The sequence below is a fragment of the Acanthochromis polyacanthus genome, chromosome 20 (genome assembly GCF_021347895.1).
Source record: "Acanthochromis polyacanthus isolate Apoly-LR-REF ecotype Palm Island chromosome 20, KAUST_Apoly_ChrSc, whole genome shotgun sequence".
NCBI classification, from domain to species: Eukaryota; Metazoa; Chordata; class Actinopteri; family Pomacentridae; genus Acanthochromis; species Acanthochromis polyacanthus.
The window spans coordinates 15940345-15956522 of record NC_067132.1 but is presented as its reverse complement, the minus strand read 5'-3'; the positions used below and the strand labels follow the sequence as shown (position 1 = coordinate 15956522).

The following is a 16178-nucleotide window of genomic DNA, read 5'->3' as shown; positions in this document are numbered from 1 at the left end:
CATACAAGTCACCCTGTGCCACACTGACATAAACACTGAGTGGAAAACTGTGAGTTTAGTAACCCATGGCTAATTTCTGCAGTGGACACTGGGTAGAAAGCAAAATCAATTTGAAAAAATACAGAAATTACATTTAAATTAAAGAATTGTATGGAAGTGACCATGTTTATCCAAGAAATGCCTACATAAATGATTAAAATGATGAGTAATGGTAAAAAGTAAAACATGCTTCAAACCCAAACCTGAGAGCTGAAATGTTTTACTAACTGTTTGGACACACAGTTCAAATAGCTACAAGTTGAAAGCGATGAATAGATGTTAAAACATATGAATAAAGTAATGGATAAACATGTCTATCCAAACTGAACTTAACAGTGACAGTTGAACTGGATGAAAAAACGTTTTAACAATATCCATTTTTGCATAAATACTTGAGAAATGAGCTCAAACGAACACATTTGAACATGAGAGGTGGTGTTGATGAATGGGCTCTTGAGTCCATCTGACAGGCCTGTGGGGGGGGATGCCAGATGAAAAAGGATGGGAACCACTGATGTAAAATATCCACATTTTGTGATACTAATTTGAAACAGCTCAGCTCTTGAATGGATAACAGATGGAGCGACAACTTAGTGATTCTTTACCATTAGTGAAGAGAAAAGTGCTGTTTTTATGCAAAATCAGGAAGGGTGTTTCCCTGGTAAACATGAAAGTGTTCCGAGACATGAGTCACTCATCGTCTGCCCTGAGGGTGGTGCTAGAGAAGAGTTTACAGTAAAAGAGACTCTGGGCTGCACAAAACATTGCTACCATTAACATTTCCTGTTGGATCATTCCACTGTTTATTTTTGTTTGATAATGGGCCAAAGATTAATTAAAGGGTAGAATTTCGGGAGGCATGTAAAACAGCACATCACTGTCTGAAGTTGTTTTCTTCTTTCTCTGCACTCAAAAGGCAATTTCATGTGGCTGCCACTTTAACTCTATTGTCTCTCTTCAGATCCTGTCAAGAAGTGGACTCCTGTCCCACACTCTCCAGCAATCTGCCTGACAACGTACTGATGTTGTGTTTGTGCTGATGTCCACACAGAGATAGGACAGGAGGAGGAATTACACTTCAAATAGAAATGTGAGAGTGTTCCTGAAACTTTTTAGACTGTGGTGTGACTTTACACAGACTTGGCACTTAATAAAAAAAAACAATCAAAATCTGGCATTTTCTTTCCCTTAGTTGTCTTACTATCAACTCTTTATTAGTGAGGCTGTTTTTTTTAACATCTTTCATTACATTCTCCAACTACTATTGTGTTTTTCTTTCTCTTCAATATCTCCCTGTTTATCAGTTGCTTGCTGAGAGGATATCCTTTTCAATAAAACCAGTGTTTGGAGGAAGTTACCCTCACACCAGGATCAACAGAATTACTGAGGTTCCAGGCTGTTGTTCTGGTTCAAAGCCACTGGTCAAAGGCTGTAACCCAGTGGTAGTTGAATATCCAGCAATCTCTCTTAGGACTGCTTCACCGTTGTGCGCTTCAACTGAAAGATTCAAAGGGCAAGACAGTGAGCCAAAGAGGCTGCTCCAGGAGGAATTGGATTAGAATCTACAGTAAGTAAATAAAAAAAAAATCCCAATTCACAATGCGATTAAATCATCAGTTTGGTAGATAGCGGGCGTTTGGTGTTAGAAAAAGAGCTTATTGCAGTAAGATTTCATTATAAAAAGGACAACATATCAATATGGGTAACTTCAGCAGAGTAAATGTAGTTAGAACGATGCTAGATGTGAACCTAAATGCAGTTTGGAGCTGAAGGAAATAAGGAAACCAACTAAAGGTAGATATTTTTGAGATGCTGCAGCATTTAGGTCAGACAGCAGCAGATATTCCAATTCTGATATTGTGTGTGAAACTAAGACCTCTTATTTAATGGTTGTTAGATGTCAGAGTATAATTACATTTTTGTCCAACCATCAGATATCCAACGTCAATCGACAATGACGTTAATCAAGCAAAAGTGGCACATCCTCATATTAAAGAATCTGGTAAAAGACATTGTTTTTCCATGAAAAATGCAAAAGATTTTAAAGATTAATTAATATCAAAATCTTCAACAAGTGCTATTCCATTCACTAAGCTACTAATTTGATCGTATAAAAGGGCCCGAAAGTAAATATTCCACTTCCATGGAGTTGTACTTTTTCAGTAGAAGTTTTCAGTCACTACTCTTTCAGTTTGCAATTTCTGCATGTGAAGAAGTCACTTTCTCAGTTCAGTGCAGTTTAATTCACATGTCATCTCAAGGCATTTCAGATAATAAGACTTATAAAATTACAGACAGAAACTCAGCAAATCCAAAGATTCACTTGAACTCCCTTTGAGCAAGTACTTAGCAACTGTGGTCCTCGTGAAAATAACCATTAGGGTCTCAGACGTTCCAAAGCTAGAATCAGGAGACATTGTACAACTGTTATCGCTGGTTGAACGGCGCTGCTAATGACTAGTGAGCTGATCTTCATGTTTAAAATGAGCCAAGTAGCCTTTAAACTGCACATTTATTGCTCTCAAACTAGAAACCGAGTTCTTAGGTATTCTTCTTTCCTATATTTTATCATTTCTTTTACCAGGACAGCACTAAATACATATGTTGTTTTGTAAGCAACGCTCTCTTTCACAGTCACATATGAGTCACCCAAAGCCATTCAACATTGGCTAATAACCAGCTCCACAAGGACTGTGGGTTTTAAACAACTGCTTAGAGTTCCGTGCCGAAGCAGTGACTTTTAAGAAACTGAAAAGAATTACTCATCTCCTCTCCCTACCCACATTTTATTGGCAAAGCTGCAGATTTGACCCACGTCTTTCCAGATCAAAACCAGACGCCTGAATCTCCTGCTGTGCTTTCAGCTGTTTTCTATTGGCGAATTAGTTCTTCAGAAATTCTCACAGAGGCTTTGTTTGAAATCAGCCCCTTATTAACTCTTTCTCATTTATGTTTATTCAGTAGTCCACAGTAATTTCAGTCATTTGCTTAAATCTTTTTTTTGCATCATAACTATCGACTGTCTCTTTTGCGTATGTAAGATGCAGCAGTTTACAGTATAGGGCACTATTTTGTGAATAAATAGAAATACGCAGTACTTGGACTCTTAAATAAAATAGAGGACAATAAAGGCAGTCTATTACAGAGTAAATAGGGAGCAATTTTGAACGCAACCACCCACATAGAAAGGTTCAGGGTCTCACAAAGGCATCTCTCAACACACTTCTTGCTGAGGGCGTATGCTTGATGATCTACGCATTATTTCATATGGATTGCTATTCCAATTGTCCTACAATTGTCAGTCTACAATACTATACACAGAAGAAAGTCTTTTTCACCCACTTTAGTCTTTTATCTAGCTTTCTCAGACTTCTTTTGTAAGAAATCTGCTGTTTTAGGTTAAATATGCACCATATTGTCAGAACTTTTCTTACTCATCCCCTCCTAAAAGAGAACAATATTTGTGCCATGTGGGAGCAGGGATGGCATTCTCAAAAATTTTAAGCCGTTAAAAAAACTCTTTCTGCTTCTCCCTCTCTCCGACTCTGTTCTCTTTGTGTGCTGGTGCTTTTTGGGTCGGATTTCTTTTTCTCTGACCAGAACAAAATGCACAATGTAGTGAGAAAAGCCTGGCCTCTGAACACTTCAAAAGTTCATCTGTCCCTCTGCTGAGAATTGTGGCTTTGAGCAGAGAAACAGCTTAATCACTCAAAGGCGAATGGAGGAAGGCCAAATCAAATACACACACAAGGAACAGAATAGAGTGGTGCTAAAGTAAGAGGATGGGAAATGACTGAACCCACACAACTGTACACACAGACACACACACATACTTACAAGTATGGCAGGTGGCTCCAGTGTATCCTGTTCCATCACAGGTACAGCTGAAGCTGTCCCACGTTTGTTTACACCGACCGCCATGTTCACAGTGATTAGGCATACACCTGGATAGAAGGAAGGAGAAAGAGAGAATACTTATTAACATTTACATGATACATTTCGTCTTTGAAGACGGAAAAATACTGCAATGTATGCATGCAGTACGTAAACACACCCACACTCACTCGTGTCAGTTTTGGGGGTGCATACTTTAACACTGTCCCTATGAGGACACCACTTTGTGAATGGTATAGACAAACCCTAGCAGGTGGAATACATTAGTATTTTCTACAGTATAAATATCTGTCAAGAGTGAGACATATACTCCGCCAAGGAATGCGGTGGGGTTTTGTGACGATCGGCGTACATTTGTCTGTGAATCTGTCTGTTAGCAACATCACTCAAAAATGGACAAATGGATTTGGATAAAAATTTTCAGGGCAGGCCAGAAATGACACAAGGACCACCTCATTAGATTTTGACAGTGATACAGCTTATAGTCTGGTTCCACAGATTTGTTTTAAGTGCAGGGTGTTCGTAAAGTCTTGTTACAATTTTAAGAATTTATTACAAAGACAGTTGATAAGATATGGTAAACAGATGTGTTTTATTGGAATCGGTGTTTATTAAAGGTTGTAATCGCATTGAACTTGTGTGTTTCAGGTATCCTGTTATTGAAAGAGGCACTGTTAAATGAAACCCTAAAAAATGTCAGACTGGTGGATTGGAAGGGATGGGCCAATTCCTTGGCCACCATGTTCACCAGATATCACTCCCTTAGACTTCTTTCTATGGGGTTATGTTAAAGATATCGGGTATCGAACAAAGATACGGGACATTACTGACTTGTAGCAAAAGATTTCTGATGCCACTGCCACCATTGATGAGGCTATGCTACAGCGAACATGGCAAGAAGTCGAGCACCGTCTTGATGTGCTTCATGCAACTATTGGTGTCCATATAGAGGTGTATTCAATGAGGTAGAAAAAACTTTGAGAACCACTGATAACAATAAAACAAATCCGGTTAAGATATCTTATCAACTGCCTTTGTCATAAATTCTTAATATTGTGAAGAGACTTTACGGACACCCTGTATTATTTTTCAGGCATTTTTGCCTTTATTTGATAGGACAGTAACAGAGAGACAGGAGACACGGGTAGAAGCGTGGGGGAATGACATGCAGTAAATTGCCATGAGCTTGACTTGAACTCATGACCACTGCATCGGGGACTGGAGCCCTGTTCATGCGTCGCCCACTCAGCCAGCTGAGCTATCTGAGCACTCAATCCACAGATTTGTTAAAGATCTCCCATTGTGAGATATAGCGGCCAGCACTTTGTCACCGTAGCCATGACAACAAGTAAACCCTGTGTCAGTTACCTGCATCAATTCACTCGATCCGCTACATATTTCGGTCACGCAATTTGGTATCTGTACACAACATACGCATGCACAACAGACACCTATGATCACTGCAAGGTTTGTTTTTTTATTTTATTTAGCTTGTCTGAGTCAATCTATGATAAATGGCCACATTCTAAGTTGCCATGATTTCTGAATACACAAATTGAGGAACGAACAGTCTTACCAGTGTACTGCGCTCTCTGAGTGCTTGTCTTGTTACATATGCCACTGACACGAGAAAAACCTTTGAAAATCAAAGGAAACTAGGTCTAGCTCTGAATCATTCAACTTTCTCTGTGTCTAATCTCATCTGTGGCACAAAACTTCAATCTGATATTGAGGACAAACCTAAACATTAACAAAAACATGTCCATGAGTGAATAATCATCTGTACCTGCGACAAAGTGAGTGAGGACCCAACTTTCCTCATCACTTGTCCCCCTGCACGGTCATTTTATACATTACAAAATATTTTTTATCATGGCTGTATTTTGTTGTAGTTTAACCAGTGATATTGTAACATTGCAGTGCATACTATCTTAGGTTTGTTCCATTAGTTAGCTACAATCATTTTTTTTAAGTTTCATGTCAAATGTGGATTAATTATTAGTTTGTTCAGACTCACCATTTTTATAGTGTTTTGTTACTTTATTTCTATTTTAAGTAAATCTTACTTGAGCTTTTGACAATATCACCCCACAGTACTGTCACCAAAGTAACACGTGTGAAAATGGTACAAGGTTCATGGAGACCATCTTTCTCTGTATGAAATTGTATTGATATCATGATATTGCATAGTCATATTAATTTCAATATCAAACATTTTTATTTCTCAGGGTGCATGAACTGTTCCAAAGTGCAAAGAATTACACTTGAAAGAAATGATCCTCATCTCAAAGTGGAGAGCTTTTTCCCCAAGCGATTTATTCTGTTGTATGTGTTAAACCTTGACCATATTGAGATTTGAAGTCCCTTTACCCAGCAGGGGTTACTTTCAAAAGCAATATGGTACTGATGTAGAGAGGCATCAACATTCCTTTGAGGGTGCACCGAGGACTTTCCTTTTCATTAAAAAAAGAAAAAAAGTGTGATTTCATGAGCTGGCATTGATGTATGTTTCATGATATCATTGACCTAAGGCTCTTGAAAGCTACACACATATTAATACGGAAAAATTACGGAGGGAGATTATTTAGTAGTAGGAAACCAGCAATAGAAATGAAAACATTCAATACGATCAATGAAAATATTTTTTTGGGGGAAAAATATCAATCAGAAGGGTAGTCATGAACACTTTTTCTCTTTGTTTTTTCCTTTTTTGCAACCAAACATGTTGCTTTTAGGCATGGTGAAGTGAACAGATCTGAAATATTTCTGTTGTAGATTTTAAAAAAAAGTTGTGAAACAAACTGGGCACATGGCAGCTCAAGAATGGAATTCTCATTTTCAAAGTTAATACCAGACCATAAAATGCATATGCTTTCATTGATCCTTAACTATGCCAGGGACTACACTGTTTCACAACAGACAACACAAAAGTGGAGAATTTTACCATTACAATTTAGTATCCACATTTGCATAGATGCATTAAAACAGTGTATTAACATAGCATTAGGTACACAGCAGTCAAGATATAACTGCTATTCTTGTTGAAACCCAGATCCAGAGTACATCAAAGTTCTGTGGTTTGATCAGGCTGCTGGCCCAGTGGGGATGGATCCCGAGGCACTGTAGTCTAAAAGCTTGTTTTTCCACATTTACACACATGTACTCACGCACAAGCTATGTGATTAGAATATCCAAGTCTGCTTATTTGAAAGAATCAAAGTGGTGTTAACTGAAAAGCCAGCTGGAGGAAAAACAAACAGTGACTCATAAGAGCTGCAGGGGTCCATTAAAATGCTGAATTCTTCTTAAGCCACACTGGGAGTCAGGCAGTTTAGCGGCACAGACATGTTCCATCTCTGGAGCTAGACATCATGATCACTGTTGTCATGCCAACGGTAACAATGAAGCTGACTTCAGGCTTGTTTATGTGATGTATGATGAGTTTGCTGACAGCAAAGTTTCTAATTGTGACCCGTTTTGATGTCTGTATATTAGCATGATCGAGTGCTGTAGCAAAGTGGAGGTAGAAAAAACACATTTACAAAATAGTCATCCTCTATTCACATGATACTTTGGCTCCGACTGATGAAGAGATAGAAATCCTGGATATGATTACACATGTACCTGCCTGCAATCTTATGTATGCATGACTTTTAGAAGAAACAGCCTTTGTACAAAATTGAACCTGTAGGTGCCTAAAAGCTGCAGAAGACAACCCTCCCACAGTGACATAGCTTTACAGAACACATTACAGTGTCAGGAGGCCAACAAGTGCAGATAAAATGTCATTGTGCTTTCACAATGGGCTGCGATTGACAGGCACCAACAATCACAAAAGACATTATGCGCGGCAAGCTGTGAGCGCTGAAGTACGCCAACTATATGTGCTCTGTGCTTTGTAGGAGAAAAAAGGAAAATCTACAGAGAGATCAGAGCAATGCTAAAGAGAGTGTGTATGGTTTTATGTGCTGCCATATGTGTTGTTGTGGCCCTCCTACAGAATAGCAGCGTAACACGCGTGTGTGCCTGGGAGGTTGTGTGTGTTTTGTGCTCCATCCACCATCTCTGCCTAAACAGAATCCCACAGTGTAACGGCATTGATCAAAAGGAGGTCAGACAGGGCTATTGAACTGCCTTCAAAGACATTCTGATTAGTTAGATGGTAACACTGCACCCATTCATCTTCCATGGCAGAACAAGGCCCACCTCCAGTACTGCAGGGCTAACACACAACATTTGAAGTAATAAAGGTGAGCAATACTGCGAGCAGCAAGTGTAGCAACCGGGACATCTTAGGATCTTTACAAGAAATTTGTTCAAAAGATCTCAGAAGATCACAGTCCAGGTGCTGCCGGCAACTATCAGCAGCACTAATGCGCTGCAGTCTGCAATAATAATAATAACTTTATAAAATATTTGTTTAACAGTAGGCAACCAGCAATTCCACAAAATAAACATAGACATGAAAATGCATCCAAAAGCAAGGGATTTATTCAAATTTAAGCAGTAAAAACTTGTGTTTGGTCCTATTAGATATCAAACTCGGCACATCTTTTATCCACACGTAATTTACTGCAGTGGATTAGTGATTCAGACTTCCTGTGTGTCATGTGTAACATGTTGCTTTTCATGACAAAAAGCTTCTAAATATGCAAGATTGAATCAGAAAGAAGTGTTTGTGTTTAATCTGTACTTTTAGCTGTTGAAATTGTTGAGCTGTTCACACTCAATCACTCTTTTCTAAGGCAACAGAAAAAGTTAAATAGCACACATCAATTGTGCACTCAGTCATACAGAAACCCATAAAATATATGATGAAACAGATACAGGCACAATTGAACTTTTAACTGTGTCGGCATTTTAGTATGGAGTGAAAACTTTTAGAAAAATTGTTTGAAAATACTAGTGAGAATGGAAACTCTGACATAAACGCATTTGTCAGATGTGTCTGTCTGCATTAGTGTTGACCTGAGTTGCGTTCTAAGCTTAGGTATCCCAGCAAACCAGAACATCTAAATTGATCTAAATCAAGCAGTGGCAGTTAGTGTCTACTTCTCTTGGCAGGGATATTGATGAAGGTCATCGACAAACGTGACCTGAAACCAAATCGCTATTATATCCAGCGCATGCTCATCACTGAAACCCGTGTTTAACAAAGCTCTATAGGCTCGACATGCAGGGGGGAAAGTTGTCTACAAAGTTTAAATATTTTGCACACAGGCATTTGTTTCAGTAAGAACAAATCAAATTCAAGTTGAGCTGAAGGCATGACCGATTCCATGTATGGCAAATCCATCCCAATGTGTTTCTCTAGTCCATGACAAGGAAATAAATTGAAATGTCAACAAGTCGTAATGAATGCTTCCAGTGAGCCAACATTGGGACGTGCTGTGCAGAATCTCCAGCTCCCTTATACTTGGCGATGAAACAGAGGAGTGTGTGGCTTATTTCTGATGTTTGATTAAGATCATCCAGTGTTTTCCGAGAATGAAACCCACTCATTTCTTTCAGTTCAAAACAAAATACTATTTTTGTGTTTACACACATCCCCTTACTCTGTGCATCCACCCCATCAATTATACCCATTTATCAGGATGACAAGCGCATAAAAAACAGCCGCACACTAACACATTCTTGTGTATTTTCACACACAGCAAAGGGAGCCCTGACTCAAAACTCTCTGGGTAAGAATTCAGCATCTCTACACAACACTCTTGTTTACTTCAGGCCTCTTCCTATTTAAAACCACTTGATTTATGACATGCATTGCTTGTGTGCTGTGCCTGAATGCGTATTTTCATTTATAAATGATTGCACAGATGAGCGCACATGCATCAGTTACCACTCTTACCTGTCTATAATTGCACACATGTCCAGGCTGACATTCTCAAAAGCTCCCACGACGCCTTTCTCTACTGCATGCAGATCAGCAGGTTGGTCGTCCACCAGGATTGCTTGCATGCAGCCCTGAAACGAACGCTGGGAAGGCGGAAACATCGTCTGCAGAAAATACCCTGGAACAAAAACAAGGAAATAAGCAAAAGCAAATGTTGTTATAGATTTTTTTTTATTCATAACTGGCAATCAGAAAGTTGGAGATTAAAAATGTAGCAAAAATAATTTGAGAGGGAACAAAAAATAAAAGGAGGATTTGAATTTCCATTTAACAATAAAGCAAAGAAGGTGAAAGATTGTGGGAAGAGCACAATAGATTATTTTGATCCACGATTTAAATCACACCATGAAAAGAAGTAGACATCAAAAATAACAACGACATTATCCTTGACGAGGAACAACAGACTTGGCCAGCGCTTGGTTATTGTCACTTTTTACAGCCGTGAACCTTCATCAGTCGTCTTGTTTTAGAGCTTATCCACAAGGCCCATTAGTCTTAATATCAGCACTAAGACCTCAATAGGCTAGAGGACATACAGATTTTACTATACACTGTACCTTTATGAGATACAGGAGTCAATGGCCCATCCAAAGGTAGCACTGGGCCTTGACTGAATTGGGGACGAGACTAGGACAAAAACTGTGCGCATAATATTCCACGTGTGTGTGTATTTGTTCGTGCATTTATTCTGCTACACAAATGCAAGTCCAAGGATAGATGACAGGCCTGTATGTGCTGTGCATGGCCTCGTGTACTTTTGTCCAATATATGGGTGTACGGCATGCACCATGTGTGTACATCTACACAGTGTCTTTGTAGAAGATGAAAGCCCAGAATGCAATTTCTGCCACAAGCACACAGGTCACTCCTAAAGCACTGCCGCTCAATGACATCTCCATCATTGTGATGTTATAAGCTGTCATACACTCCAGCATGACGATCAGCCTCAAGGCCAAAGCATCAAAGAGGCTTATTATAGAGGGCATATGCACTGTGTGTGCACCGACATAACTGTAGTTTATGTGGATGGCAGACACAAAGCAAATAAACCAAGTTGAAAAGTAAAATGTGCGTGTGCCTGTACGTGTGTGTGTGTGTGTGTGTGTGTGTGTGTGTGTGTGTGTGTGTGTGTGTGTGTGTGTGTGTGTCTGTGTCTGTGTCTGTGTCTGTGTGTGTGTGTGTGTGTGTGTGTGTGTGTGTGTGTTTCTGTGGGATTCATCCCTTTCTTCACGTGTGATTTTCATTTCCTCCCCCAAAACTTTCCCCTGTCATCCCTGCCATCTGTCTCATCTCTTGCCACACCTGCCTGCTGCCTTTCCAGAGGAGTGGGCGACAGACAGACAGAGAAAGGAAGAGAGGGAGACGGGGAAAGAGAGAGAGAGAGAAGATGGGAAACAGAGGAGAGTGCAGCTGGCTGGCAGCACTTTGTGTCCTGTGGATAGCTTATGAATGCAAAGGAAATGCAGCCTTCCTGACAGTTTGGAAGCACACGTGGAGCAACGCATGAAACGATAGGTGGATGGATATATGTTGCTCGGCCATGAAAGCCAACAGGGGGTGGGTTCTGCGAGTCTGAGCCACCAGCTCAGCGTCTTTACAGTTAAACACCAAGATATCCTATTTGTGGACTGATGGTAGCCTGTTTGCACCTTATACATTTCACATTTTGTATGAAAGAATACTAACACATGCAGCTGAAACTGCTGCATTTTACTTCATTTGAATCAAATATTCTTCTCAAAACAGTAGACAAAGACAAAAGACTGACACCTGGTAGAAACTAAACACATACATAATCCCTCGTCTGTATCTGCAATCCACTGTTTAAAAGTAGATTTAATGATTTGAATCCTCTGTCCCCACAGAGAAAACTGCAGCTGTACTGGGCGGCTCCCTTGTGTTGCTTTGATCAACACTATAAATGTTCATTTGGCCATGCCATTATACCAATAACACTATTAAATAAAGAGTGGATGGCTAAGAAAAGCAACAGAAATTGTATCTCTATAGAATTCAGTATTTTTTTCCCCTCATTGTCCCTCTGAAGCCATGATCAGAACTAACCAGTGCTGCTATACTGTTGCCATTTTGTCTTGCACTTTCACTTTTACTCTCAAAAATGTATCATCAAATCATCTTAAAGCAGCTGTACTGACAAATAAAAAAAGATACAAAACAGGATTTATAGGAAGGAGCTCAGCACAAACACACTGAAGACAAAGCCTGTGTGGTCATACATCTGAGCATCCTCTAGCTGTCACCTGTATCCAGACATCCCACCTTCCAATAAGCTAAACATTTCTTTCCTGGCTTCAGCAACACTATTTGGTTTTAATTTGTATTACACCCACACCAGTTCAAACAGCAAAGACTCATGGATAAAATGAGATATAAGCTGTATTTCCTCACCATCATCAAAGACAATGTGAGCTCGCCGGACAATAAGATGGACAAGGGAAGCTATCATGAGGAATAAGAGGGACCTTCGTGTGTGTGCTGTTAGGTGAGACATGGCTGCAGGAATTAATCCAGATCTCATCATTAACATCGGCAGCTTTAAGACCCTTTGGGCGGGCAGGAATAAATCTGAAAGTGGTCAGGAAAGAGGCGGATGGCTTTCCGCTGTTATTAACAGCAAATGGTGCCACCCTGGTCACATTACCATGACGGAACAATTCTGGAGACCACATACTGAACTGTTCGCTGTGGAAGTACATCCACGCTACATAACCAAGCACTTCTAACATGCTACTTTCACCCCGGCTGTTCTTTACTTCCCTCCCTCTAACGTCATCTACTCTGTCACTGCAAGATTCCAGACTACGCACCCCAGTGTTTCCTTCTATTCTTGTGTTGTGCTGTGTTTCTTGTATTCTTGTAAAAAATTTACAACTTTCACATATTTGAGCAATTGCTACAAAACAATTTCCCTACAGGATTTCTAAAGTAGCTCTGATTCTGATAGCCCCTCAGGATGCAGGACAGCAGCAATAATCCCCTGCAGTCCTGCTGCTACTCTATCTCAGGCCCCCTGCTGTGCTGAAAGGAGCTTCTCTCACAATACACACTGGAGGACCAGCATCAGCCCTCCTCTACCTGTACCCGTCTGGCACTCGGGCTACGTTTCCACATCCCAACGCATTTAGAGGGACGTGGCTGCTTCCAGAGGAGGCAAGCTGGAAACCTGCCAAACCGCTCAGAGGTAAATTATTAAACAAATATTCCGAGAATGTAGCACTACAGCATATTCAGAAGAGACAACAACTGTTGCCAAAAACAGTATGTAGATTCCCACAAAACTGAAAATTCACTCCAGGAAAAAAATGTGCTTATCTGCTGACCACCTGCTACAATTTCTCCCTGAGCGATTTCTCCTAACGGTACAAAAAAAACTCTGAAAACATAAATAAAAACAGCACCGTCAAACAAACATGGCGTGCATGCATGGCAAACATTACCGCGCTCATGTCAGGGACAATATGTACCCGACCTGCCACGGCAGATGTGCCTATAAACAAGGCTGTACCCTTCCCTTCCCCGAGGCACACATACAGACAGCATGGCCTGCTCTTTGATAAATGCAGGTGTCAGAGTCTCATGTCTAATTCATCACAAACTTTAAGATGAAGAGGAAGAGGTGGCGGCATGTAGACGCACGACTGAAAATGTGCTACAAGTATTACCAACTTAATCACATATATTATGTGGTAGGAAAACATGGCTTTTTTTTTCCTGCAGCTAGGTGAAAAACTGTCGACACTGGAGTGACCAAATCAAACCACTGGACCACTTACAGACTGTATTTCAAAAGGTCAAAAACCGACTGCATTGGTAGATTGTAGATTGTAATGGAAAAGCAAAGTTTAAGGCAAATACTGCAGCATTTTAAGTCATTATATTTCATTTATTCTTGCAAATAAAATGCAAGAAAAGACATGGCATTTTCAAAATGATAATAAAAGAATTGCTGTGACAGTGTTTGAAGCAACTCAGTGTGTTATAAAATCGGTAAGGGAGTGTGGAGAGAGCCAAACTAAAATAGGAAACACTGCAAACTCTTTTTTTTCCTCAGAGTTATCAAACACCAGAATGCTTAAGGCTGGAATGTCCCATAATTGACTAGTCTCTCATTAGAGTATCCATTTGTCGCCTGTTCCTGCCGAGAAAAGAGCACGACTTTATCGCCGTGTGTGTGCGCCCGTCCGTGTTTGTGCGCGCGCCCGCCTGTCTCGCCTCTTGAGAAATTCAATTTGTGGATGCCTTGTGTCAGTCACTTACTAATTTCTCTAAGCGCAGCGTCAGGAGTGAAAAACTACTCCCCGTAAAATAGGCTTTGGGTTCAGGAGACTGCTTCTAAAAGCAGGCGCTCAAAGGATGGAGGAGTGGAGATGAGAGAGGGGTCGAAAGAAGGGGCTGACCCGGTTAAAGAGGGTGCGATGAAAGGAAAAGGAAAGAAGATGAGGGCCATGAAAGAAGTGGAGAAGGAAAACAAAGAAATCTGAAAGAATAAAGGAAATGAAGCACAGAGGGAAAAAAAAGCGTGGCAAAGAAAACAGAATTAAAATGTGCCCAAGGTTGAGGGTGAGATTACAGACGCTGAGAGCCCAGTCTTTTTCTCCTGCTGACATCTATAGTAAAATATCTTGTAACCCTCTAACCTTGGGTTTAAAAAGTGCCTCATGAATTTTAATCCAACAGAATCTGAAAAGGCTATTACATCTAAGGCAACATTCTTGACTGGTCATTTTAGTGCCACTCATCTCAAAGACGTTCCCAGTGGAAACATAATTTCACTGAAAAAACAATGCGCATGTCACATTTCATTTAACATTTGTCTGAAATTCTTTTTCTTTTACGATCGCTTTTATTGGGGGATTGTTAAAAATGAAAAGCTCCACAGACAAAACCAAAAAAGGTTGACAGAATAAGGGAAGGAGAGTAAATAAAGGAATAACGGAACAGGTTGTAGGTGCATAATTTGCATAGCCTTTAAAGTCTTCAGTGCTTAATCTGCATAATGTCCCATCATAGTCATTAAAATACATTAAACATAACCACTTATGCAAATTAGGTAATCTATTAAGTGAATTAGGGCATTAATTAGGAAACATTTTTATGTCGGTACGCTTGTCCTCAGATGACACATCAGTGTAATTTTAATGGTAAAAGCATTATGGAGGTCTGTTCCTTTAAAAAAAAAAGCCTAACAAATTTCCTTTCTAATTATAAAGAATATTTATGCACTCAAATCATCAACTGCTGTACAAAGGGATCCTGCAGTTTTGTGTCATATTTGTGTTTGCAAAAACCGTCTCGGCTCCGATATGATCACCATTAGTGGGCCAATAAAAGCAGCCGTCTTGTTTTTTCTTTTTCAAGCCAAGCAATGATATAACTTCACTGCCCCTTTCGGTTTTCTTCATTCCAAATTTAATGGAGACACATACAGAAGAGAATTAGGGCCGCTGTGAATTATTTATTGCAGTTGTGTCTTTTGTTTCCCCTGTTTGTTAGGATTGTGACCTTATTTTTCTTTTCTTTAATCTCAACAAACTAGATCAAGAAAGCTCTCCGATTTCTGACTTTAAGCTGACAATTCAGACAAATAAAAGCTGTAACTCAAATGTTCTGTGCATTTTGAAGGTGGATAACAGGTAAAATCACTGCTCGCGCTGCACAAATCCACACCTGCTCGTCTTCTGTTTGACTGACACAGACTGCTAATTATCTCACATAATGCTTCTGTGTCAGCAGCGTTTTTAGATTTGTGTGCCCGGGGTTTGTCTGAATGTCTGAAAATTGCTCATCGCTGAGGTGCACTGACCTTTTCTCACTTTAATTATATCACGCCGAACAAATCAAGTAAAACCTTGTACATCAGACTTTGTATGACTCACACTGTATGTACGTCGCAGCATATGTGTGGCACTCAAGCTTCGGCATAATGTCAATTTGTCCTAATTTGGCATAATGCAGCCGTTGACCCAGTTAAATAAACACTAATACCATAAAGTGAAGAATATGGAAACAGACAGACAGTGAAACCCTCTTTGCTCTGACATCCGAGCAGCATTTCTATAGCGGCACTCGCCTTATCAAAGCAAATGGGAGGATTATTTTGAACTGAAATTACTAGCATTTTCCATTTCGTGAATTCATCTTTCATGAACACCAAATTATATAAGTCACTGAAAGCACTACAACTAGATGACCTAAAATAAGACACAAATAGCAGCAGACATATTCTTATCGCTGCAATGAGCGTGTGCTTTTTTGTTATTTAAGCTTTGTTTAACTATGGAAACCTAGCTGGTACTGACGACCTGTTTATAGAGAAAATTCTGGCCGA

At 39.9% G+C, this 16178-nt stretch overlaps 1 protein-coding gene across 1 annotated transcript in view; it reads right to left on the bottom strand.

Annotated features, from left to right (window-relative positions):
• cntnap2a (contactin associated protein 2a) overlaps positions 1–16178 on the bottom strand; it is a 372045-nt gene that overhangs the window by 132328 nt on the left and 223539 nt on the right. The window contains exons 11-12 of the mRNA XM_051940310.1: positions 9785–9947; positions 3877–3983 (exon numbers count right to left, since the gene is read on the bottom strand). Of these exons, the coding sequence (XP_051796270.1) occupies positions 3877–3983; positions 9785–9947 (270 nt within the window). The remainder of the gene's footprint in view (positions 1–3876; positions 3984–9784; positions 9948–16178) is intronic.